At 45.9% G+C, this 27,333-nt stretch overlaps 2 protein-coding genes and 1 pseudogene across 7 annotated transcripts in view; 1 reads left to right on the plus strand and 2 right to left on the minus strand.

The window, feature by feature from the left end:
• The window catches only part of DOP1B (DOP1 leucine zipper like protein B), an 89,580-nt gene extending 80,798 nt beyond the window's left edge, over positions 1 to 8,782 (minus strand). For all 5 annotated transcript variants that reach the window (XM_039541836.1, XM_039541831.1, XM_039541840.1 and 2 more), the window contains exons 1-2: positions 8,709 to 8,782; positions 2,562 to 2,728 (exon numbers count right to left, since the gene is read on the minus strand). In XM_039541836.1, the coding sequence (XP_039397770.1) occupies positions 2,562 to 2,699 (138 nt within the window). In that variant the 5' untranslated portion in view covers positions 2,700 to 2,728; positions 8,709 to 8,782. The remainder of the gene's footprint in view (positions 1 to 2,561; positions 2,729 to 8,708) is intronic.
• Positions 8,783 to 8,924: 142 nt separating this feature from the next.
• Positions 8,925 to 27,333, plus strand: part of SETD4 (SET domain containing 4) — a 57,137-nt gene continuing 38,728 nt past the window's right edge. Inside the window, exons 1-2 of one of the 2 annotated variants that reach the window (XM_039541896.1) lie at positions 8,925 to 9,069; positions 10,224 to 10,339. The gene's annotated coding sequence lies outside the window, so the exon portion shown is untranslated. Of the gene's footprint in view, positions 9,070 to 9,138; positions 9,247 to 10,223; positions 10,340 to 27,333 lie in introns of those variants that run through there. The other variant, XM_039541901.1, reaches the window with a different exon arrangement.
• LOC120406816 lies at positions 12,486 to 26,316 on the minus strand (annotated as a pseudogene).

The raw sequence follows: 27,333 nt of genomic DNA on the forward strand, positions 1-27,333 counted from the left end.
GAAGCTGGATGAGGCATACTGGAGATCTTCTCCCCTTAACCCCTCATCCCTACAGGCTTACTTTCTTAATACAAGAAGAAGTGGAGACTCCAATGAAGTTGAACGGCAACAAGTTTATACAGCCTCCCCCCCAAAAAAATTATTTTGTGGAATTCACTACTGCAAAAATCAGTGAAGCCAAGAGCTTAGTAGAATCTAAATCAATTTATAAATCAAAATATAAGAACATTAATAACTGCATCAAATAAGAGAAGATTAAAAAGTTAAGAGATATTAACTCTGATGCTTCTCCCAAACATCTCCTTGCCATCATCCATGCTACCTGTTATGCAGGAAGGATCTCCCTGAGTTCATCAGCAAAGCTCCCCATTCTTTTCACATTCGAGTTCCTTCTGAACACCCACCTGTCATAATGCCTATAAGAAACTTGTTAACCACCACTGTCATGCTTAGAGTATAACTGAATATAAATTTGCATGTCCATTTTAAAAATACATTTATTAACATAACAGTATTTGTTGCTTCCCTCCACAGTACCTGCTGTGTCTCTTTAGGTTATAAAATCCCTGCCCAGGGAACTGCACTGCCTATATAGGGAAAAAACCAGACACTCCATGGGCACTCCTAGAACTAAACAGTAATTAATAATTATGCTTCAGGCATAAGACAGCTAGTAACTGCTTAGGCAAGAGGAAACTTTCCTTACATGCAGATTATTCCATAATTTTCCAATCAATAGGTGTTTTGGGCCTTCGTCTGAGGCTATACCAGATGCTTCAGAGAAGCTACAGGACTAGAGAAACCACTGGTCTGATCTGGTATAGCAATTCTTATAACCCTAAGAAGATTAAGTCTAAAAAATACCAGGGCAGATGGACTGACATAACAGATAAAAGCTTTTTGTTTGGCTTGCAGTCTACTGCTGAATGTTTTGTCAGTTACATATCTGAGCAAGAGTTTTCAGCTAATAGACGTCAGCTGGCCCCAGTGAGCAAGACCAGCCAAGGTAAAAGATCAGAGCTCATCTCCCTCCACATGCAAGTGCCCAGTGACATCTGGAAATGATCAGTGGATCTGTCTGAAGGTCCCAAGTTCCCCTCACATCCCACAACCTCGCTCTCACAGCAGGAACTAGCCTATCAGTCGAAAAAATGAAGAAGATTTGCCGAGGCTGCAAGGGTATAACTAATAACTCATGCAGCCCAGGTAGCACCATCCAATTTCTCTCCTGAAGATAGCACACACTGCAGGTAGTTAGTAAACCTACTAACTCCACTTTTTGCACAGCTTTGGGGTTCTGTTAGTAAGGGTTACACAATGTAGCCAAAGCAGGTTATATTGGTAAATGTGCAGTTTTGCTAGTATAACTGCATCAACATTAGGGGCTTTTGCGGACATATCTGAACTTGGAGATCTGCAGTTTCCACACCTGCTTCTCCTGCTTTAACTGTAACCTTTGCAATGATATAAACAGATTTCTCATTTTCTCCTCCTATATATACAGATAATCTTTTTCCTCCTGTGTATATAGTAATTATTAAAATAGTTTATTCCTGAGGGAATTCTGCACCAAAAAATTAAAATTCTGAGCACAATATTTTAAAAGTCTGCACATTTTATTTGTCGATAAATAAATACAGAGGCTCCAGCATGGCATGGGGTGGTCTGGGTGCAGGTGGATGGGGCTCGGCAGAGGGTGGTCCGGGTGTGGGGAGTGGCCTGGGTGCAGGGGGTGGTCAGGCTTGGCAGGGAGGGCCAGGTGTGAAGAAGGTGGGGCTCAGTGGGGTGGAGGTTCGGGTGCGGAGGGTTCAGATGTATGGGACTTGGGAAGACAAGGGAGCAGCTCCCCATACAGTGACCTCTCCTCCCCCATGGCCGATGGGGGCAGGAAGCAAGGGGCGAGAGTTGTGGAGCCAGGAGAGGTTTCTGGGGATAGGTCTGACCACTTTCCCTGCATGGAATAGCTGGGACTGGAATTTCTCACCCAGCCCCAGCCCAGCCAGAACTATCAGCTGAGCTCAGTGCAGGACAGGAGGCCCAGATAGGGCTGGGAAGGGCCAGAAGCCTGGGGCTCTGGAAGCAGGAGGGCTCTAGGTGAGGCAGAGTGTGTGTCTGGATGCACAGGGGATGGGTCTAACTGGCCCTGGTCAGGGCTTCCCCAGCCACGCAATTTACCTCTCCGCTGGCTGTTCCAGGTGCCCAAAATAACACACCCTGCTGCTGGGGAGGGGCACATGACCACTCTTGCAGCTTCCTTTTGCTTCCCTGTCAGAAAGTCATTTCTGCAATGGACATGAAGTCTGCACGTGCGCAGTGGCACAGAATTTCCCCGGGAGTAATAGCTGCATTAACCGTAAAAATGTTTCTGGTTTTGTTTTTTAAAAACAAACTTCCTACTATTTAATCAGCCTATAATTGTTTGCCAAATTGTTTTCTGGGCTTCAACACATTATTAAAGAGATCTTTAGCTGTCCTAGTCTCAAAGCAAGCAACAAAGAGTAACCCAAATAAAAACAAAAACAAACAAAAAAAAAACCCCAAACACTTCCAAGATACAATACCTTATTGAGTTTGCCAAGTGAAGATATGAGATCTGCCCATTCGCTTGAAGATTCAAAATTCCTCAAAGCTTTTTCTATTACTGAAGAATAATTTCTGTATCTGTAGTCCCTGAACAGCTCCTGCGCTTCTGGATCCATCTTGGGTCCTCATAGCAAGCCAAAACTGCCTGGCAAACAAAAATGAATAATACACTTATGAAAAATTAACCAAGAATTAAATATTGACAAAGCCTACACCTGAAAAGATTGCAAGGGTGTAGTAAGTAAGCAGACATGTTTGAAAGGGAACCGTAAACAATTTAATTTAAAAAACCAAGTTAAAAGTAATTTAAGGCATGACACCAATTTCCCATTGCCAGCATTTGTGGTTTTTCCTAGTTTTAGAAATGCTCTGTCCTATGTCTGAGTGCGTCTTTTATACAGTAACAGTAGGGGAGAGTAACTACACAGAAGAACTCATTATACACAAAGTAAATAAACTGGGGAGGAATAAGGGAGGGAGAGGAAGATATTTTTCCTACTTTTTTTAGTTATAGTAATCGATGGCATTATCTGCAGCAAAAGAAAGTAGAAAATCATATTTTAGTGTGAATTTTTAAGTATGTGCCAATTCTCATCATTTTATTTCAAGTCTCACAATATTTTGTGTTTCTCTTAAAATCCCCAGCTCCTGGAGTTGTGCAAATGTGAGAATATCAGTTCTCTCTTTTTTAAAAAACGTTGAGTCTTCATGGTTGTAGAACAAAGCCTTAAAACATTACCTGAGTGCATACCAAAGGCTCAAAAACCAGAAGTAAGTTGAAAGAATGTAAAACTTATTTTTTTTAGAATCTCATGATTTTTAGATCCATCTCATAGTTCTGGGGCTCCTGACTCACATTTCAAACAGCTGGGATCGGCAATACTGACAAACTCACTAAAAAATGTTCAGTGACAGGCTCCTATTTTAGTCATTAAAACAAGTCTGTATCTGAAAACAATTCTAATCAACTTAGTCTTTAAAATGTTGGTAATTAAGGGACAAGTTCTATTTCCCCCCCCACCCCACTGCCATCAAAGATAAATCTTTTCCCCTCCACCAGTGCGAAACAGCATTTCCTGGTTTTCAGAGCTTTAAGTACAGGTGCATTCAACATTCTGGAAAGATATATGGCACTGCCAGCCAATATTAGCCCTGCGTTAATGAAGTTTCTTGGCAGTGAATACATTAGGCCTCATCTTCACTACAAAAAAAAGTCTGTCCTTAATTGGTAATAGAGAAGACCAGACAATCTGTAATTTTCACACATTAGCTGTTTGAGCTTTAACCCAACCTGTTAACACATATGAAAACTACAAACTACCTGGTTTTCTCTAGGATTTTATGCTGAATTAACTAGCTTGAGTTAAGAATAAACACTTTCTTCCCCTCTCCCCCTCCAGCAAATATATGGCCTTATAAAGTGACAAATTATGAACACTTGAAACTATAACATGTAACTAATTTATATTTCATCTTTCAAACCCATTTTTTAATCCTCAAATAGCAATGCATGAAAACAGGAATGAAGATGTGGTTACTAACTCACTATCAGTTAAGAAGTTAAAAAGCAAAATTATGTGCCATCCATCCAGGCTATGTCTAGACATACACTTACTGCGCAGCAAGCTGGGATGTAAATATAGAGCACTCCAGCGTGCTGTGTACTAGCTCTCCACGTGGACCCTGCTTTCACCTTAAAAGTTCCCTAGTGATCTCTGACATACGCTGTTTCAAAGCTATCTATTCAGGAGTGGTACTTTATGACCGGAGAAATTTGTGAGTGGGCTTCTATGATAGGGTTGCTTGTGATAATGGCAGGGGTGGGGGGGGTGGGGGGGGGATGGATAGGGCTCAGCAGTCCCAAGTGTCTCTTCTGAATCAAGTCGGATGTTCTTAAAATTCTCGTGCTTCAGGGCTTCAGTCAGTCACCTGCAGAGGTCAGGAAGGAATTTCCCTCTACTCCACCTCAGTCTGATTTTTGGTCTCCTTCCTCTGAAGCATCAGAGATGGCCAGCCGGAAACAGGACACTGGATACAGGAGGCTAGTACTCTGAAGAGGTACTGAGTATTCGCTTTCTCAAGTGTCTGGCTGGCTGGTTCTTGCTCACATGCTCAGAGTACAACTGATCACCCACCATATGTGGGCGTCAGGAAGGAATTCTCCCTCAGGTCAGACTCGCAGTGCCTTAAGGGTTTTCCACCTTCCTCTAGAGCATAAGGTGTGTGGGTTGCTTGCTAGATTCATCTGGGTATATCTCAGATAATTCTGGGGCAATGGGCATTGGTGCAACTTGGTCCCATCTATCTTTTGCCTATGGCACATAACAGTTTAGTCTGGGCACATAGTTTAGTCTGGGAGTTGTAATACTGTGGTCTAATTTCAATTGCTGGGTTGTGTTTGTAGCCTGTGATATACAAGAGGTCCAGCTAGATGATCTGGTAGTCCTTCTGGCCTTACATTCTATGACTAGGATACTTGGGCCTGGTCTACACTAGAAAATTAGGTCAGCAAAACTACATCACTCAGGAGTGTGAAAAATCCAAACCTCTGAAGAGCATATTTAAACCAATCTAAATCCCCATGTAGCCAGCAGGGAGGTGGATTACCTACACTGACAGAATAATTCCTCCCATAAGTGTAGCTAGTGTTTACGCTGAAATATTACAGTGACACAGCTGTAATGTTTTAAGTGTAGATAACCCCACAGATTCATAGTATGCAAGCAACTTTATTTATTATTACCTAAAATAAAGAATGCAAATAAATCTTTAAAAAAAAAAGGCCCAATTCTCTCTCTCTCATTGTATTACATCATTTAGAAGTTAGAATTGTCTAGAGTGATGCTAAACATAGCAATGCCAGCTTTAACTACTAGAATCAGGGTGCCTGCACTGCTATATACTAAATGTGACTCCAGTCCTGCATCCTGTGTCACTGTCCTCTGAGGTAATATAGAAAATACAAACTACAAATAATAGCTATACCAGCAAAACACACCTAGCGTGAACACAGCTATACCAGCAGAACTGCACAATTTTCCTGGAATAAAACTGCATCTGAGTAGATTTGGATTGGAATTCATTCTGACGGACACTTTATGATCAAATTATAAACACATTTAACAGTGACTGATTTTCATGGAATCACAAATCATTTTCTAATTATAAAGATGTACCTATTGCTCTCAATGGAACATTTGCCATCAATAATCCATTTTTGTACTTAAATGTTTAGTAGTAACACTCTCTGATCCTATATAAAGTGCCTTCACAATGCATGTCAATTTCAGAAATAATAAGAGTATTTATCCTAAAGTACAGTAATGTGTCTTGTGGAGAAAGTAAATAGGGAAATGTTATTTACTCCTCATAACACAAGAGCTAGGGGTCACCAAATGAAATTAATAGGCAGCAGGTTTAAAACGAACAAAATGACTGTTTTGTGTGAAGAAATACTTCCATCTGTGGAACACTTTGTCAGAGGATGTTGTGAAGGGCAAGACTCTTTTGAACCCTATTATAACCAAATAAACTCGTGGAGGATAGGTCCATAGATGGCTATTAGCCAGGATGGGCAGGGATGATGGCCCTCTGCCAGAAGCTGAGAATAAGTAACAGGTGATGGATCACTTGATTACCTGTTCTGTTCATACCCTCTGGGGCACCTGACATTGGCCACTGTCGGAAGACAGGATACTGGGTTAAATAGACCTTTGGTCTGAGTCTGACCCAGCACAGCCGTTTTTCTGTTCTTAGGGTATGGCTACACTTACGGTTTGCAGCGCTGGTAGTTTGCAGCGCTGGTCATCCAGCTGTGTAGGAGCAGCGCTGGTGTGTGGCCACACTCACAGCTACCAGCGCTGGTGTGTGGCCACATTTGCAGTATTAGCAGCGCTGTTGGGAGTGCTGCATTATGGGCAGCTATCCCAGCATTCAAGTGCAACAACGTGCTTTTCAAAAGAGGGGGGTGGAGGGTGGTGTACTGTGACAGGGAGCGGGGAAGAGAGAGTGGATTTTTGGAGCCAACACTGTTGTGTGTTAGCTTCCTGGATTGGAAAAATCACAAAATCTTCATGAGCCCTTAGTCTTAACTCTTAATTGCATACAGCCTGCCTCCAACACGGACTCCCCGCTGTTTCACTCACTCCCTGTGGTGTACTGTGACAGGGAGCGGGGAAGAGAGAGATTGGAAAAATCACAAAATGTTTGCGAACCCTGCATCCAACGCTGTTTCCCCTGCCTCTCATTTGATCGTTCACAGCCAGGTACAGATAGCTCCTGTTTGCTGTGATCAGTGTTTGTTTTAGATTAGCAGTTCAACGGAGCTCCGATCGGTTCTGTTTCATTCACTCTCCCTGCCTCTCATTTGATTGTTTACAGCCAGGTACAGATGATCACAGCAAACAGGAGCTCCGAAGCTCGTTCACAACAAAACAAAGAGAGGCTGCATAACAAAACAAAGAGTAATTTATAAAAGCATTCTGGGATACACCTTATACCCTGGAGGCCAATCACAGCGCTGGTGTGTGGCCACACTTGATGACCAGCGCTGCAGCACCAGCGCTGGAATCCTTATTCCCCATGCCGAGAGGGGTGTACGGCCAGCGCTGCAGCCAGGGAGTTGCAGCGCTGGAAGTGCCCTGCAGGTGTGGCCACTTACTAATTGCAGCGCTGGTGGGGGCTTTCCAGCACTGCAAATCGCCAGTGTAGCCATACCCTTAGTCATCTAAATATTTCTGAAGGCAATTGGAGTTGTGTAGCTAGATGTCAACAAATTTACATTCAATTTTAATAAATGCAAAATAATATTTTAATGAAGGTATAAATACAGACAGCAACAATTAAATAATACTTTTTATCAGTGATCCTGAAGCCCACATTCATTGCTAGAATGGATGTTAAAGATAAATGAAAAAGTACATAGACTGAATAAGTTATATAAAGTAATTTAGACATTTCCTCCCATTTTTATCTATCTTAGATGAAGGACAGACAAAAAAAATATGTTTTGTTTTAAAATATTACTTTTAACCTGAGGTGCACCTTTAATACTTGTGGCTGATGCCTATAGATAAAGGTTTGCTTGATAAACAAGAGGGTTTTTGTCCAAACACACCACAACTTGGTTTAAGTGTCTCTGTTCTCTTTCCATTTCCCTATTAATAATGACAATGCAGCGTATGTACAAAGTTCCAACCACGCATCACTGTGCAGACTGCAGGGCAGTTTTGCTCACCAGGAGTCAGGGGCTCCATTTTCCCAGGTGCCAGACTGGACACCATGATTTGGGCAGAAGTTCACCCAGATCCAGTCAATACCATGGGAGAGAAGAAGACCCTGCAGCATCTATGCAGCAAACGGCCCCACAGCCCTCCGCCACAGCATCTGGCAGCCAAGCACTATGGCAAAGACCACAGCTGTTACAACAGCCTGCTGATGCTGCAGGGAGGGGAGGGTGTGAGCTGCGGCATCTCAACAGTCTGCACTTCTGCACTAGAATACACACACACACACACACATCCTTCCTCCCAGACACACACACACAGATCCCCTGCCTCTCATACATAGATTTGCACACACAAGACTGGCCATACTGGGTCAAACCAATGGTCCACCCAGCCCAATATCCTGTCTTCCGACAGTGCCCAGTGCCACCTGCTTCAGAGGGAATGAACAGAGCAGGGAAACCACTGAATGATCCAGCCCGTTCCGGCAGGGGGAGGCATCGGGAGCCCCAGGGCACGGGGCTGCGCGCACACACGCACACTCCTGTACACACAGACGTCTCCCCCCCACACACACACACCGAGATGCGCTACACACACACAAACACACACACACACTCCTGTACACACAGACACCTCCCCCCTCTCACACACCCACACCGAGATGCACTAGACACACACAGACTCCCCTGTACACACGGGACCCCCAGACCCACACGCAGCGGTGGCTACACACATACACAACTCTCACACTCCCCCCCCCGGACACCCCGCACCGGCTGGCAGGGCGGGGGGGCCACACCCCGCTCTCCCCGCGGGTCCCAGCCGGGGCGGGCTGGAGGAAGCGGGTCCCGCACTGCAGGGCAGCAGCCCGGGACGGGGGGGGGGGGGGGAACCCACCTGGCGAGGCGGCGGCGGCGGCTCCGGCCGGGCACGGACGCTGCTGCCGCTTCCCTGCGACGTGTCTCTGTCCGGGGCGGGGCCAGCAGGGGGCGGGGCCAGTCCCTCAGTTTCTATGGTAACCTGGCGGGCGGGGTCTCACTCCTGCGCATGGGGACCCGCCCACTGCCCAGCCCTGGCGGCTCCGCTGCGGCCAGCTCGGGAAATACCACTCTGGACTGGGGAGGGGGGAGCTTCAGCCGCCGGAAACGAGGAAGTCCGGTCCACCTTCCCTCCCCCTCCTTCCCCGCTGTCAGGGATGTGGAGCTGCCTGGATTCATCAATTATTATATTGGAAAGTATACCCCCCCGTAGGGCCAGGGTAAGTGGTACATTCCGGTAGCCACGGCTGTGTGTCTGGCGCCACCTGCCGGCGAAGGAGGGGAAGCGCAGCGGAGCGCCCCGCTACTGCCTCTGCACAAAAGCTGGAGCCGCCCGTGGGGACGCTGCTGGGGGTAGCGCCCATTCATACCGGTCCCGCGCGCCAGCTGGCTCTGGGGTGGGTAGTGCATGTTGCGGAGCGGGTGCCAAGGCCACCTTTGCAGAGGAGAGGGGGCGTTGTTCCTATAACACAAGCAAGGCCAACGCCGCCTGCTGTAATGATCGGCAGTGACATAACCAGCACGTTGAAACAGCGATCATTGGGGATTCAGGTTTCAAAGTTGGTCTGTATCAGCAAAAACAACAAGGCGTCCTTGTGGCACCTTTGAGAGAGTAACACATTTATTTGGGCATAAGCTTTCATGGGCTAAAACCCACTTCATCAGATGCATGGAGTGAAAAATACAGTGGGCAGGTATGTATTACAGCATATGAAAAGATGGGAGTTGCCTTACCAAGTGGGGGGGGGTCAGTGTTAATGAGGCCAATTCAATCAGGGTGGATGTGCCCTATTCCCAACAGTTCACAAGAAGGGATGAATATCAGAGAGATACTCACACCTTCTTGTCAACTGTTAGGAATGGGCCACATCCACCCTGATTGAATTGGCCTCATTAGCATAGGCGCCGACTCCGTGGGTGCTCCAGCCCTGGAGCACCCATGGGGAAAAATTGTTGGCTCTGCACCCACCAGCAGCTCCCTGCCCTGCCCTCCAATCCCAGCTCGCCTCCACCTCCTTCCCTGAGCATGCTGCTTCTCCCCCTAGCTCCCAGTGCTTCCTGCCGTGAAACAGCTGTTTCGTGGCGGCAAGCGCTGGCGGGAGGGGGAGGGGGAGCGGGAATGCAGCACGCTTGGGGAAGAAGTGGGGCCAGAGCAGAGATTTGGGGAAAGAGTCCAATAGGGGCAGGGAGGGGGTGGAATTGGGGTGGGGACTTTGGGGAAGGGGATGGAATGGGCGTGGGGCAGGGGTGGAGTCGGGGCGGGGCCGGGATGGGGGGGCACGAGCATTCACTGGCACCAGGAAAAGTTGGTGCCTATGCTCGTTAGCACTATAAAAAGTAATTTTCCCTCTGTCGATGTCTGTTTACCTGGCAGCATAGCAACAGAGCTGCTGGCCAGAGTGGTCACCTAGGCACTGTGGGATATCTCCGGAGGCTGTGTAAACAGGAAGAACGTGTCTTCACTTGCACATCACTGGAAGAGCATCACCGGTAAGAACTGTATGCCTCTCGTGGAGGTGATTTCCTTTTTGCGGTGAAACTTCTGAGTTTCACCGTAAAAAGTCATTGGCAAGTGTACACGCTCCCATAGTTTTTGTGCAAAAAAGGGACTGTTTCTGCTTTAAATGGCAAGTATAGACATGCCCTAAGTGAGTACACAAACTAGCGCTTTACTTTCACTGGTTCCCTTCACTGGTGAAACTTACAGCGCAAAAACTCTGCAAGTGTGAACATACCCTAAATCAATGACACTCAGACTGAGACTTGGGAACTGCAAGTGGCTCCTGCAGCTCTTTGCAGCACATGATCTTAAAAAACTGTGTGATTTAATTATTAACCAATCTAAGTTATTAACCAATTGTAGATGATAAAATAACCATATTTGGTCAGTCATTTTCCTGTGAGAATATATTATTCTCTGATCTATACACTAAATATTTTCCTTGTCATAGAATAACAGGGTTGGAGAGGACCTCAGGAGGTCATCTAGTCCAACCCCCTGGTCAAAGGGGAATCAATCTCTAGACAGATTTTTGCCCCCTCAAGGATTGAACTCACAACCCTAGATTTAGAAGGCCAATGCTCAGACCAAGCGGGAAAAAAAAAAAGAAGCCGATCGGCAGCACTTCAGCGGCAGCTCAATTGCGCCGCTCCATTCTTCGGCAGCAGTTCAACGGCGGGTCCTTCACTCCCTCTCTTCCTCTTCAGTGGCACTTCGGCGGCAGCTCAAAAAGGAAGAGAGGGACTGAGGGACCCGCCGCCAAATTCCCGCCGAAGACCCCGGATGGGCCGCCCCAATAGCGGACGGAGTGCCGCCCCTTTGTATTGGCCGCCCCAAGCACCTGCTTCCTTAGCTGGTACCTGGAGCTGGCCCTGGGGTACCTGACGGAAAAGTGTAGAACCACTACTCTAAAACAAGGCTGGATGCTTGCTGGCTTGCCAACAGTGCCTAAAAAGTCCAAGTGCAGGCAGCACCTTGCAAGTGGTGAAGCCTAGGAAGGACCAATGGGTAGAGTGGCCTTTCTGTCACCTTTGCACCTCCAGAATTCTGGATCCAGTCCGGGACATACCTATCTCATAACAGTTCAGACCAGACTCCAAGGCTACTCTAACTTAAGCTGTTTGCATTGCAACAGCTCTTTATGGATCCACATCACCTCCTGTTCCAGTATGCCCCCAACCTTTCAACTGCCATATCCCTACAAAGTCCCTACATGGGAGAGTGCCAGCACAACAATGGCCAGGGAACTGAACTCCCAAGTAACTCACTACATCAGCTTTGCCACTTAATTTTATTTCATTCATATATACATTTTGTACTTCCCTTCTGTACATTTTGGTAGAAGTTGATCCAAACAATTTGAGATAAATCTTACATAAAACATTGTAAGTCTCAAGCGTATTTAAAAAATAAACAAATAATCACATGTAAAATGTATATATACATTGATATCAAACCAATTCATGGACACCTGGTTACACTGATAATATTTGATCACTTATCTTGTAGTGTTAATCTATTAATGTCTAGTTGAATTCTCCAATAATATTTACATTTCATATAGCAACATTCATGTCCAAAACTTAATTCTTTACAAACATTAACCCACACTGTGGATTTAAGCCAGGGCCTGTGTAAGGGTGAAGGGGGTGAGAGAGAAACATGCAGCAACTGCTGTCCCTAAGAAAATTTGGGCTAGCAGTCCAAGCACACTTTGGCTTTGGCTACACTTGCATTTCAAAGCACTGCTGTGGCAGCGCTGCCGCGGCAGCGCTTTGAAGCGCTAAGTGTAGTCAAAGCGCCAGCGCTGGGAGAGAGCTCTCCCAGCGCTGTCCATACTCCACCTCCCTGTGGGGAATAACGTACAGCGCTGGGAGCCGCGCTCCCAGCGCTGGGGCTTTGACCACACTGGCGCTTTGCAGCGCCGCAATTTGCAGCGCTGGAGAGGGTGTGTTTTCACACCCTGCTGCAGCGCTGCAAATTTGCAAGTGTAGCCAAGGCCTTTGAAAAGGCATTCTCCCACAACAACTCAGCTCCTCCAGCTGGTGCAAAGGGGAATGTCTCTGATCCACAATGCCTTTGGAGATTCTAATGCTGGGGTTGGAACTAGATAAGCATAGTACTTGCAATCCCCACCACCAGTGTGGCTGGCCCCTGAGCAATTTGAAGGGGAAAGGACGTAAAGAAGCTCCTTGCTCCCTCCCTTCCATACCCACCCAAAGCCACAATCCAATTCATAATCTAACTTTTACATGCATATGACACACAAAAAGTCACCATATATGAACTGTTTTTTCACTAATCAACTGCCCATGGAGCATATCAGTCTTGGAGGGTAAAACGGCTAAATATACAGCATTCTGAGCTCCCTCATCTGGAGTTTTAGGAGCATTCAGACCTATCAAGTCAGTCTTTAGCCACCTGGGGCAGTCAGCATTAAGAATTCTGTCAAATTTCTTTTTCTCATTCATCATCCTGGCTTGAGTCTTGGACAATACTACAATTCCAATTTCAGACATACTGTAGGTAGGCAGTATGTGGCCAGCACTCCTTCTCATGTACTCCATTCTTGGTACAGTATCTTCCACAAATGTTTTCCATAAGCTTCACTAGCTGCTCCTTAGTGATTGTATCACTGCGAAATTTCTGCTGCTGACCTTGGCTGCAACTTGCAAATGCCAAAACACTCATGACATTTGATACATTTACTACTGTGGTTATAATAGGGATAATGCCATATTTCAATTATCGACAAAATACTGTATAATTTTAGAATAAAGGAGAAAGAAAAGTGATTGATCTCAAATAACACATCTATCATTAAGATGAAAAAGTGAAATAGCATTGCATAAAGCTAAATAGAAGAGTTTCTGGACAAATGGTCCTAACGATAAAATATAAAAACAAACAAGATTCTAAAGAATACATTTGCAGATGACACTGGGAGGGGTTGCAATCACTTTGGAGGACAGGATTAGAATTCAAAAAGACCTTGATAAATTGAAGAATTGAAATCAACAAAAATTAAATTCATTAAACGACAAAACTACACTTAAGAAGGAAAAATCAAATGCACAACTACAGAATGGGGAATAACTGGCTAAGCAATACTGCCAAAACAGTTCTGGTGATTATAGTGGATCACAAATTGAATGAGTCAACAAAGTGATGCAGTTGTGAAAAAGGCTAATATAATTCTGGAGAGTATTAATAGGAGTGTCATATCTAAGACACAGTAGTTAAATGTTCTGCTTTGTTGGGACTGGTGAGGCCTCAGCTGGAGTAGTGTGTCCAGTTTAGGGCGCCACACTTTTAAAAAGACATGGACAGATTGGAGAGAGTCCAGAGGTGAGCAATAAAAATAATAAAAGGTTTAGAAATCCTGACCTATGAAGAAAAGTTAAAACGCCAGGCATGTTTAGTCTTGAGAAAGGAAGACTGAGAGGGAACCTGATATATGCAAGGTAATTGTAGCTGTGTTGGTCCCAGGATATGAGACAAGGTGGGTGAGGTAACATCTTTTATTGAACCAATTTCTGTTGGTGAGAGAGACAAGCTTTCAAGCCACACAGAGCTCTTTCTAGGTCATGATGGACCTGAGGAAGATCTCTGTGGTTCAAACACTCTTACTAACAGAAGTTAGAGGAAACTGATAACAATCTTCAAGTATCAGAGGGGTAGCCGTGTTAGTCTGGTTCTGTAGAAGCAGCAAAGAATCCTGTGGCACCAGCTTTCGTGGGTGAATACCCACTTCTTCGGATGCAAGAAGAAGTGGGTATTCACCCACGAAAGCTCATGCTGCAAAACGTCTGTTAGTCTATAAGGTGCCACAGGATTCTTTGCTGCTTCAACAATCTTCAAATATGTTGAAGGCTATTACAGGGGATGGTGATCAGTTGTTCTCTGTATCCACAGAAGGTAGAACAAGAAGTAATCAGCTTAATCTGCAGCAAGGAGGACTTAGGTTAGATATTAGGTATGCTAGATGCTGCCTTATCATGGGGAACGGGCGATACGACCTCTCAAGTTCCCTTCCAGTCTTACATTTCTAAGAGTCGATGAAGACTATGGCCCAGAGCTTCAGCTACAGCCAAGGAGTGCACATTTCAAGAGGGAGGCACAAAACTGATCTTTGATCTCTTCTGCCCTGAGCCTGCCCTGACAATGGTCCAGCCCTCTTGTGAAACTTGGGGCAGCCTACAGGATTCCTGTAAGTTACACCCCCAGTGATCAGTAGGGTGTAGGGACATTGCTGGCTGCAAAGGAGGAGTTCGGTGTGAGAGCTGCAATACTGGCATTAAACCACTAGAAGACTCCCCCAGCACTGAGGTGACTTTCTTGTGGCCATCTACATTAGCTTTAGGACCAAAATCTGTTGTCAGCAAATTGTAAAATCAGAGGCTGTGGGCCTGTATTTCTAGGAGTTTGTTAGTTTCAATAGCTTAATTTCTTACAGTGGAAAAAAACATTCATGCAACACAATAACATTAATTATTCAGTGCTTCAGGGTATGTTTTGTCACTGCATGAATTTAACTCCCATTAACCTGAATTGGAGTTACACATGTGCACTGGAAAGAAAACACATTGGGGTAATGGTGCCAGAACAACCAAGACTAGGACTTCAGAGCTTTGAGTTTTTTGAGGGATCTCCTCTGGGTCAGGATTGCAGGCCTGTATTACTAAACAAAGAGCCATGCACAGGGCCAGAAGGAGTGGCCATCATCCCTCCACTAGCTCAAATGCACTGGGAAACTCCCCTTTAGGAGGATGCTGGGGGGATGGGGGAAAAGGCCATGGCGCTGCCAAAGAGGGGTGGGGCCAGAGACCAGACAGCCAGTGACTGGGCACAGTGCCTCTATGTGGCTGTCACTTGCCTTCTGTGGCTCACCCAGGATGCATACAGTTCTTGTAGGAACCACTGGGTTCTGAGACTGGAACTGTGTCTCATTGCATAGTGAGTCACTACTACCCTGCTGAGAATGGTTTGGGAGGAACATCATGAGCAGATCCTTAGAGTTTTCCACCTCTTCCCACAGGTGTTTCCATGGAAAGCTGTGCTCTGAGGCTCTGTCAGCACTCATGTACATTCTTTTCAGCCTGAAGCCAAACTTCCTTAGTTGCAATTCAGGTATGAGGCTGTTGACCATAAAACTAATGCAACTTCACACTCAATTTGAATGTCAACACATGGTTATTAATACCGTGTTGTTGCACTTAATCTGCAGCATGTTGCCTAAATACAGATTGCTGTACGTTTTTATATCAGAGGCAGAGCTAGCCCACTGAGGGCCCTAAGCAGGAATCTCCCCCACCCCCCAGCACATAATAAAAAGTGAATAGGGGCCCCTTTGAGCTGCTCAGGGCCCTAAGCAATTGCCTAGTCTGCACCAGCTCTGTTCTATATCAATGACATTCATACACTTTCTCTGACATACACAGACTAGGATACAGCATTTCAATATATTATCTATGTTTCTAATTTATACTTAGTCACTGTGCGCTGCTGCAAGAGGTGAGTGTGGGCACTCCCTGCACAGGCTGTCGAAATTCTGCCCCCACACTCCATGCAATTGAAATATGGTGGTCTGGCTGCCTGTAAGGACGTCCACAGCTGGTAAAATGAGAAAGGATTTACTCCTTGGTGAAATAAGTTTATTGTTCAAATATAAGGCCAAACACTGCTCTCAGCTACACCAGTGTAACTCCAGAATAATGCCATCAACGTGAATAGAACTATTCTGTTACAGTGGTGTAGATGAAAGAAGAATTTAGCCTATATGTCCTAAATGAACTGCATCAGAATGACTATGTGCTGAGGCGTCTGCATTCAAGGCCTTAGGATTATGTGATGCTGCCTCAGCCAGCCAGTCAAAACTTCAAGAGATAGTAGAGAGAGGTAATGTAAAACTATTTTAGAATACGTGCACATTTCTTAACCCACTAATTTGTGTTACTCAGCCCAACATTGTAATAAACATAACATTCTATATTGTTGGCGATCCACTCGTTATCCCTAACAGTTTAATTGCGAAATAGTCCAGTACCATGTGCCCTTATTAAGTATTTTTACATCAAGCCTTTTTCAGATCAAAAGTTCAGATTCCCCCATCCGCCATGTACATATTTTTATTTACCCTCTCTGTAGGGCTCTGTCTATAGTACACTTTTTTCTTAGCTTCCTACAGTTGTTACTACCAGTGCATCTTCACTGGTGTTTCCACCATGGTAGCTTAACGCCGGCCACAAACAGGTCTAGACAACACGATGCTTAAAATGCTGGTGGGTGCCAGCGTCTTGATTATGCTAGTGCTTCTACTGGTGGAACTGAATCAGTGATAGAAAATGTGGGTAATTTTAGGAAAGCAAGTCTACTGTTGATGAAACCGTATATGAGCTTATATTTACAGTAATAAAATCTCCTCAGCTTACAAAATGAGATAGTGAAATACACTGCAGTGATCTAGTACCTCACCCCAGTGTGGAAGAGATTGTCACAATATTATGAGTTGAGCTTACCGTGTTGTTTTGTGAGTGGCAATACTTCATTGCAGACCATTGCAGATTCATCTCTCTGCTTGCAAAAAAGTTAGTTTTCAGTGTTACTTCTGCTTGAATGTGAAATAGTGTGGGATCAGCAACTTTTTATATGGCAAAAAAAACCCACAGTAATAAATCAAGCTACCATACTGTACAAATACAGAATTCTAACATGCACATTATATAACACATCACACCCCAATTCCTGTTTAGAAAAGGAGACTTTAGTGACCCTGTTTTTCTCCCCCCATCCCCGCAGGGCTGGAGCTATGGGAAAGACTTACAGTATCATGAGTTTGTTGAGCTTACCGTGTGGTTTTATGAGTGGTAATAACATATTGCAGACATCCCTGGTTCCAAAAAAGTTGGTTTTCAGTGTTTCCTCTGCTTGAACGTGAAAGGGTGTGGGATTATCAATTTTTTATACAGAAAAAACAACAACACAGGAAAAAGTCAAACCGCAAAGCTGAACAATTACAGAATTCCAATTTATGTAAAAATTGACAGACAGGAACATGCGTCACACCTTAATCCCTGCCTAGAAAAGGAGAATTTATTTGGGGTGGGGTGTAACTGTTCCCCTAGTGCAGCCTGACAGTTCTCTCCTTAAGAGACATGCAGGTACCAGCCAGCAGGACCTAAGTATTCTCCCTCCACTCTGTCGCACCAGGATTAGCACCTCTTCTTTTGTCTGGAAAGGCTAGTTGAGAATTTTGGGCTGCAACTTTGACTATGATTAGTAGGTTGCATAAAGACAAAAAATAAACTGGGCTAAAAGAACTTTATTAAAGTTGCAAAATCAAGTGCTCCCAAAAGTTAAGAAATGAAAAAAATAAGGTTTCTTGTGTGTATGTTGTTGTTAATTACATAATCACATACTATCTTTTGGCATGGAGCTCTTTGGACCACTGTAGCCAGCAGCATTTAGAGCAGCCTGAAGTTCCTGCAGGCCCCAGGCTTGTGGGATGGAAAGGTAGCATAGAGACACTTTTCCACGACTCAGCTGTCCCAACTGTGAGTTTGTTGTAGACGAGTATTCAACCCCAATATTTCAAACAGCACCTACAGTGGAGCAAACTCAGATCCAAAAATTCAGAGGAGTCATCTGACCTATTTAGAGGAAGGAAGTGAAACTGGTCTTTGGGGGAACGGTGGAGTTTATTTGCCATTTATTTATTCTTCAGTTATAATCAAATCAGCCCCAGGTGACAGCTATCAGTCATCGCATGCTGACCCAGTTACAACACAGTTCAAAGCTGTACAGTTAACAGGACCTAGTTGCACTGTAACCAGGCCCCTGTAAAAGGGGCCTTAATCCTGTTGTAGGGTGGGAAAACTGCTTAGATTATTGATTGCAACCTGCATGACAGTCAATCAAAGGAGCGATTTGGAACCAACTCAGTCACAGAGCAGTAAACTTTCCAGGACAAATTCAAGTTGCTCAGATGTTGATTGCACAAGAAACTGAGTCTGACGTGATACGTAGTTAATACACCAGGAAGTATTATGTGTGATGAACAGTATAATTAAGTGTGTAATACAATTTTCATTATATCACTCTGTTTCTACATGCTCAGAACTTTCTGGAGAATTCTCCACATCCCAGTCCTCAAAACATCAGCTCACATGCTTAATTTGATTATTGTAATCAATGGGACTATTTATAATAATAAAGTTAAGTATATGTGTGAATGCTTTCAGAATCAGGACTATAGTTTGAAATTTTTCATGCTTGTTTTTAGTCCAAAAATGGAAGAAAATTCTTCTCGCCTTATTTGAGATATATAAATGAAGAAAAATATCCTTTTGTCAAAAAAAACACAAGTAACACTTGCTAATTTTTGTTACCTCACATAAGTAAAAAAAAACCCAACCAACTACAAACTGAATATTTATTTTTCAAAACATAATATTGCATTAACATCAGCTTATTACTTGCTTTTCTATGTTTTAAATTTTAGTACTGAATTGCACATAATACCTACAAGGCTGTCTTTTTTTTTAATTAATAAAATTTAGTTTTTTTAATAATTGGAGATATACCAATCTCCTAGAACTGGAAACTAGCAGGGCCAAAGTGGCCTCCACAAGGATTGAACTCACAACCCTGGGTTTAGTAGGCCAATGCTCAAACCACTGAGCTATCCCTCCCCCCTTTCTTATTCCGTGACATATTTTGGATCAAGAGGATCTCCAGCTATGTCTTTTAGGGGCCATAACACTGTCTGTTTGTTAATTCTGTTTTCCAGAACCATAACAGTGTGCCTCTGTTGGATTTGCACTATCAGCAGAGCTAGTTTCTTCTAAAATGGTCAACTGGATTGAGGCAGTGAACTCCCTCTTTGATATTATTTGTTATGATGATGATTTCAATTTAAAATAATAATGAAGCTTAAATGGAAAATTTAAGGAAACCAAAGCAAGTTACCATTCCACTCCTCTACCCAAATTCCACTAATAAAATGTGTGCACAAATTTGTATACCATAATAGGGTCCTGATCCTGATTGTGGCCTCCTGGTCTTAATACAACAATAATTATAACACCCAGCACAGAGCAACGCACATTACACCACATATTTTTCTACTATCCTAACCTTATGTACACTGAAGCCCTGTCTTGCTCTAAAACCAGGGCTGTGTCAGCTAATCGAGTCACTACACAGTGTAGACATAATCTAAGCCTGTCCATGGAACCACGGTGAAACCTTGCTCTGGCCAAAGCAAGGCGTTGCCAATCAGACAGTGCTCTACCTTTGAACCAGAGCCCTGTGTTGTTAACCTTAACCAGCACATTCAGCCCTCCATATTTCTCCTTCAGGAAGTCCCGCAGAGTCCGGATACTCTGCAGATCGGTGATGTCCAGCTGGTGGAAAAGTGGGTTCAGTCCCTCCTCCTGCAGCTTTGCCACCGCAGCCTGACCCCGTTCTGGGTCCCAGGCTGTCAGGTACACATCCCCAGTGAAGTGCTTACACAGAGCCCGCACAATAGCGAATCCAATCCCTTTGTTGGCCCCAGTCACCAGAGCTACTGGGGTGCTGCTGGACATCCTCCTGGGCTAGTAAATTCCAAAGTGAAATTCACTGGGGACTACTTCCTGCAAAAGGCAAAAATAGATCTGCATCAATGGACTTGCCACATTAGATCATTATTACGGCCTCTCTGCCAAGCACGCTCTATAATTCCACCCACAGGTGCCAGGATCTGAAAGTAACAGGAAAGCTCCAAAGGTTTGCAAACCTCAATCACACAGAAATGCCTGCTCTGCACAGCCTGTGCTCCACCTTTGCTCCCATCTCAGCCTGAAACCAACCCCCTCCGGGCAGCCTGCCATGCCATGCATAATGTACAATCCCAGGCACTCCTCCTGGGTTCCTTCCAGCACCCTGTGAAGAAAAGGAATAGGGAGACCCAACATGCAGTGGGTATATCTATGCCTGTAAGAAGTAATTTAGCTGATAACATAGAGTCTATGGGTATTTGGGGAAGAGTAGGGTTACCAGATAGCAACTGTGAAAAAACAGGACAGGGAGTGAGGGGTAATAGCCAGCCTCCAGATGCCATGCATGGGAAGAAGAAGTCCTGTCCGCCCTAACCAAGCCAGGACTAGCAGCTGATCCCGGTGCAGAGTAGGAGCCACCAGTCAGGTCTTTCAAAGTCCCTCCCCCTGCCCCACGATGATTTCTCTCTCTGCCAGCTGCCCTGGGCACCCAAAACATACTGCTGTGGAGGGTCTTTTGGCTTCCCTTTGCTTCCCCATCAGAAAGTCATTTTTTCTGCAGGGAAGCAAAGAAATCTGTGGGTGACATAAATTCTGTGCATGCGCAGTGGCTGCTTACAGCAGCTTTCAGCCCTGTTCACATGCATAGGGTTGGGTGCTGTGGCCCCATTGCATAATATTTTCCACCTCAGGAGGGAACCAGAATTGAGACCAGAAACATGCATTGCAATAAACCTTACTGTTCATTCCTGTAGTAATTTATTGGAACGTGCTACCCTCCGTCTACCAAGTTTGCTAGTCCCTACCTATGGGAAGAGCGTGTATTTGTGGTAGTAATGGAGTTCACAAAGTATTTCTGGACATTGCTTTAACAGCTATGCAAAAGGAACCTCCCCCTCTCCTCCTTTCCCTTTCAGCTCTGCATTAAGACAATGACTTTAATTAAAATCTTATGCTTCAGGGCTTCAGCCAGTCATCTGAAGGAGTCAGGAAGGATTTTTTTCTCTGATCGATGCATAATTGGTTGGATGTATTCTGTTTCCCACCTCCTGCCCACCTTCCTCTGAAGCATCAGGGATTGGCCATAGATGGACAGGGGACACTGGATGGGGTGGACCAGTGCTCTGAAGTAGTACACAGAATCTTCTTTCTTAGATGGGTGGCTATTGTGGCTTATACATCTGCTCAGGGTAAAGTAACTGACAGATTTGATGGCAAGAAGGAAATTTCTTCTAGGTCAGACTGGCAGAGCCTTGGGGATTTTTCACCTTCCTCATCAGCACGAGGCGTGGTTTGCCTGCTGGGATCATCTGGGCAGATCTCATCTAGTCAATTTCATGCCATTCCAGGGGCCTCAGGTACTGCTGACACCTCAGTGGCTCCTATTCTCTGCCTGTGGCACACAACAGTTTAATCCAACTCAAATTGTTGGGCTCCATATAGGGGTATCTAGGTGAAATTTCATGGAATATGGTAAGCAGGAGATCAGATTGGGTGATCTAAAAATCCTTTCTGTCCTTAAACTGTGAAACTATTAAATCAACTTCAGTCCTCCAATACGGAACTGGGATCTTGAATATAAGTAACAGGCAATAAGTGCACCCCCATCCGTCTGTCTGTTGTCACTTGTCTTACACTTAGATTGTAAGCTCCTTGGGACAGGAACTTTTTGTTCTGTGTTTGTGCAGCACCTAGCACATTGGGGAGGCTGGTCCATGCATGGGGCTTCTAGGCACTAGGGTAATAAAAATAATAAATAATAAGAGAATTAATAAATAACCAATTTCACCCTTTTGTTGGATTGCTCTTTCTCCTTGTCTTGGAAGAGCAGGAGCAGATCCAGCTGAGGAAGTGCCCCAGAGGTAGGGTTACCAACAGTCCCATATTAAAAAGGACATCCCTTATTTAAATAAAATATTGTCTGTCCCATACTAAATCAGCACAGAACACCTTTTATCCTATATTTCAACCAAGTTAGTGCCACTAGTTGGCAACTTGACCTGGTGCACAGTGTCACAATGCCTCTCAAATTTGGCCCAGACACCCCTCCATCATGCCTACATGGCCCCTGGACCTCTGGGTTTCTCCCATATTATTGAATTACAGTGTCAGAAACCCTACCAGGAGATGAAGAAGGAACCATGGCAAAGTAGTTGTAAAGTACAAAGTAAAATGAGCAAACCTGTTTTGTTTTGCATGGCAGCACGAAAACGTGGGCTATATCCAACAGCAAAACGTATGCCAGGTGTGTAATGTGAATTATCGGCTTTGTAACCAACATCTAAAAAGTGATTAGTTTTTAAAGAGTGAAATGCAGGACTGAGAGCCAACATAAGGGACATACAGATTAGTAAAGGAAGAAGCCTGAAATGTTGTACGATCAACCATTTTTACTTAAAGCAGGGGCTTGTGTCTCCAGGTACAACAGTCTGCACATGGGAGAGGCTGACCCTAAGTGGTAGGGTGACCCAGGTCCCCGATTTTATCGGACTGGTCCCCATTTGCTTGTGTTGTCCCTCGTCCCCGACAATGTGTAGTCGGGACACTGACACAAACAAAGCAAAAAATCCGAAGCCCGCGCCGCCCTCCTGCCCCCCCTCCCCCTCCCCCCCTCCTATTGGATCCTTCCCCCCCCCCCCCCCCCCCCCCCCCTCCCCCCCATTCCCCCCTCCCCCCTCCCCCCCCCCCCCAAGCATCATGCCATGCCCACTCAGGGAGAGACAGGGGGTCGGGGGGCTGTGGAGTCTGGCCTGCTGGCGCGGGCAGGGCGCGGGCGGGACTGGAGAGGAGTAGAGAGAGGGGGCGGTGGCGGGCGGCGGGGCGGCTGTTCTCCCCACCTGGCAGCCGCAGACAGAGCAGCTGCTGCTGCGGGCACTGCCTGCTGCGGGGGAGCTGGTGGCCGGCCGCGGCGCCGGCGGTGCTGGCCGGCCCCCGCCCCCGGCCCCCCGGGCCGGCCGGGGCAGCGGCGCCCGCCAGCCCAGCCGCGCTCCCCCTGGGCCCCCTGCCCAGCTGGTGCAAGCTGGGCAGCGGCAGCAGCGGCCCCCCGGCGGCCAGCTGCAGGACCCCCCCAGATGGGGGGGGGGGCTGGGGGCCTGGGGCCCGCTGCGAGGCACCCCCTGAGCACCCAGCCAGCAGCCGCAGCAGAGCAGCTGCTGGCAGCCAGCCGGTGGCAGGCGCGGGGGGTGCGTGCAGCGTCCGTCGCTGGCCGCAGGGGGCTGCCGCCAGCGGGCCGCAGCGCCGCAGCGGCCGCCGCCGCTGGCCAGCGCAGCAGCGGCAGCGGCGAGCAGCGGCAGTGCTGCTGCCTCTGCTGCTGCTGCCCCCTGGCCCCCCGCCCCGCCCCCCGGTCACCCCACCCTCCCCCGTGCTCCCGCTACGCCTGAGTCCTGCTGCTCGGGGCCCTGCGGCCCCTCACCCCTCACCCCCGCTCCCCTCCCTCCCCCCCCCGGCCCTCCCGGAGGCGGGAGGCGGAGGGAGGGGGGGGGGATTTTTTTTTTCCCTAAGTGGGATTTTTAAAACATTGACATGTCAAAAAATGCAGGTCCTTCTTCACCACAGGGAGAGATGTTAAAATGAATCCCAAATGAGTAAGCCTTGAAAATATGCAGTGTTGTAGCCATTTCAGTCCCAGGATATTAGAGAGACAAGGTGGGTGAGGTAATATCTTTTCTTGGACCAACTGCTGTTGATGAGAAAAACAAGTTTCTGAGCTTACACAGAGCTCTTCCTCGGGTGCTCTGTGTAAGCTCGAAAGCTTGTCTCTCTCACCAATAGACGTTGGTCCAATAAAAGATATTACCTCATCCACCTTGTCTCTCTGATAAGCCTCAGAAGGTCTGATAAAGCCTTACATTACCTTATTCCACAAGTCAGCATTTTCCCATTAGCTTACAGTAACAGTTACAGCACCAAGGTTAGGTGAGATAGAGGAAGGGCACATGAAGGACATGACAATAGGAAGAAGAAATTGACAGCATTATTCATTTTTAATAGAATTTTTAAAAGAGTTTCTCAAATTCAAAGATGCTTCAGTAGTAAAACAAATCTCCACGTGGTTTTTCTTCTTTTAGTTACTTCAGCCTTGATTCTGAATAGCAGCCCCAACTTACCATCTAACTGTTGTTAAAAAAGTTACACCAACGGCAAGGGGCAGAGCATGTGTTTCTGCCAGCTAAAAAATGTAGGCAGATGTTGAATTAATTGTAATAAGTTAGACTTTGGAACCCTATCATTGTGGAGCCTCTGTGAAAAAAAATAGTAGAGTCAAATGTTTGCTGTGAGATTTTTCTGACATAGGGCTGTCCTTGCAGTCTCTGCACACCCAACTAGGGTGGGAGTTTTGGATGTATGAGGAATTCAGCTTGAGACCCCATAAAATGCTTGAAAGATTTGAAGGAAAGATAGTGTGTGTGTTAGTGTGATAATTAATTACCTTGAGGTCACTAGTTCATACAGAATATTCTATTCATGGTTGAAAAAACAAATTTGAAAGTGCCAGTCCTGATCTAACTGAGAGTTTATGAGCATTTTGGACATTGACTCCAAAGGAAGCAGGACGAGGCCAATGATTTAAACTGAGAAACTGTACTGCGTCTTTCTAATTGGCCAATCTGATTTTGCAAAACATCGTGGGATAATGCCCACTATGGGAATTAAAAATGAGGAAACTCCAGTAATCCTGCACTGACCCTGATCCAGGAAGCAGAAAAGATGGATGGTATTAAATGTTAATTATTATTTTCTATTTGCAACCACAGACCCCAATCAGGAGTGGACCTCATTTTGCTAGGCAATATAAAAACATGTAGGAAGACTCAGTCCTTGTCCAGAGAAGCTTCTACTCTAATTAAAGGCTTGTCTATAAGGCAAATTACTGTACAGCCAGACTAAGTGTGAATCTACAGTGAACCAACTTGTTGTGCAGTAATATCCCATGTGGGGAAAGTCCTGGTGTGCAGCTTGGCATACTATTACTTGAAAGTGTAGTATGCTTGCAGGCCAGGCTTGGCATGAGTAATTAAATGGGGGATGCCTCATTTCTTGGAAGACAGGATTAGGAGGTAACCAGATCAGCAGGTTGAAAATGGAATGTTTGTGCTAAAATAAATACATGGGTCAGTAAGGTAAAAGACAGAAAGTCTGAGTTGGCTCAGATAAGAGGGGGAACACCCAGGGAACCATTGACTATGAACAAGGTGCTGTACCAATGGACAAGAGCATGCTGTACAGTGATTGGTTCCAGCATAGTAACCAAGAAAATACCAAAACATGTGATGCAGTGTATTGTGAGTGTAATGTAATGTATATAAAGGAAGGGGGTATCTGTGTAACTTTGGATGTGCGATATGCCCTGTATGCACCCCATAAGGTTAAATCTGATCAACTCCAGTGTAGTTTGATTGAATGCCAATAAAGGAAGTTCAGTGACGAGTTTGGAGTTGAGTGGAGTTCTTGGGAACGGAGTGGATAAGGTCTTGGAGGCTACTGAGTGGATAAGGTCTCAGAAGCCACCCCAACATACTCCTGAGTGGATAAAGTCTCAGAGGCTGCTTCAACATATTGGTGCAGTGACTCAGATCTGCTTGTCTGGAGCAGGTAACATATACACACCTTAGCATGAGGGTTGCAATCAGCATTAAGGGAAATGGTATTGGAAGGGTTTAAGGGAATAAATATGAAGAAATTTGTACCATGCTGGATAAGTAGGTTAAATCTAAAGGCAGGCCCTATGTCCTCCCCAGAGAAGTATTAGTGGGAGTCTGGGACTGGGTGAAAAAGGAACTCAAGAGTGTGGTATTAGAGATAGAGGAAAAAAAATGTTTGGTAGAACACAGCAAAGGTCTGATGAATGCCACTGAAATTTTCAAAAAATAGGACCCATTGGCAGCCATGGAAAAATAATAATATATATATATATATATATATATATTTTAAATCCTAAGGCAAAGAAAGCTCAAATCGAGGCAGTGGTTTCACAAAGATTATTTCTGGTGGCTAAAACATTACACACAAAATGTGCCACCTTGTAGGATGAATGTGAAAAGCATAAAGAGCAACAAAAGGTGTGGAGTAGGAACCAGATTAAATGGAAAAGATTCCTGAAAGGTCAGGGAGAAAACAATTTCTTACCTATTTGCATACATCCAGAGTAAAAAGCAGCCGTCCTTCAAGACTGTATTTAGGGAAAGGGTGGGCAAACTTTTTGGCCCAAGGGCCATATCTGTGAATAGAAATTGTATGGTGGGCCATCAATGCTCAGAAAATTGGGGTTAGGTGGGGGTGAGGGCTCTGGTTGGGGGTGCGGGCTCCGGGGTGGGGCCAGAAATGAGGAATTCAGGGTGCAGAAGGGGGCTAGGGCAGGGGAGTGGGAGGTGGAGGGGAGGGTGAAGGCTCTGGCTGGGGGTGCGGTGGTGGGGTGGGGGATGAGGAGTTTGGGGTGTAGGTGGGTGCTGTGGGCTGGGATCGCGGGGTTCTGAGGGCAGGAGGAGGATCAGGGCTGGGGCAAGGGGTTGGGGTGAAAGAAGGGGTGCAGGCTCCGGTTGGTGTTGTGGGCTCTGGGGTGGGGCTGGGAATGAGAGGTTTGGGATGCAGGAGGGTGCTCTGGGCTGGAATCAAGAGGTACAGAGGGCGGGAGGGAGATCAGGGCTAGGGCAGGGGGTTGGGGTTGGGGTGTGGGGAGAGGCTCAGGGATGCAGGCTCCAGACGGTGCTTACCTCAAGTGGCTCCCAGAACCAGCAGCATGTCCCTTCTTGAGGTCCTATGTGGAGGCGCAGCTAGGCACCTCTGCACACTGCCCCATCCGCAGGCACCGCCCTGCATCTCCCATTGGAGCGCCGGAGGGGGGCCACGCCACTGCTTCCGGGAACTGTGTGGAGTGGCCCCCGACCCTGTGCCCCAGCTGGAGTGCTGGAACAGGGCAAGCCCCAGATCCCACTCCCCAGAGGGAGCTTGAGGGACGGCTTAAAATGGCTGGTAGACTGGATCCATCCCATGGGCTGTAGTTTACCGACCCCTGATTTAGGGAGTACAGCTTTCCAAAGTGTACTAAATTAAGAAATAAATGCAAAAAACATAAAAAAATAAGTTTAGAGCCACCAAAAGAATTCAGCTGAGACTAGGGTGACCAGACTGCAAATGTGAAAAATCGGGACAGGGGTGGGGGGACCCTATATAAGAAAAAGACCCAAAAATCAGAACTGTCCCTATAAAATTGGGGCATCTGGTCACCC

This window comes from Mauremys reevesii, linkage group 1 (genome assembly GCF_016161935.1).
Source record: "Mauremys reevesii isolate NIE-2019 linkage group 1, ASM1616193v1, whole genome shotgun sequence".
NCBI classification, from domain to species: domain Eukaryota; kingdom Metazoa; phylum Chordata; order Testudines; family Geoemydidae; genus Mauremys; species Mauremys reevesii.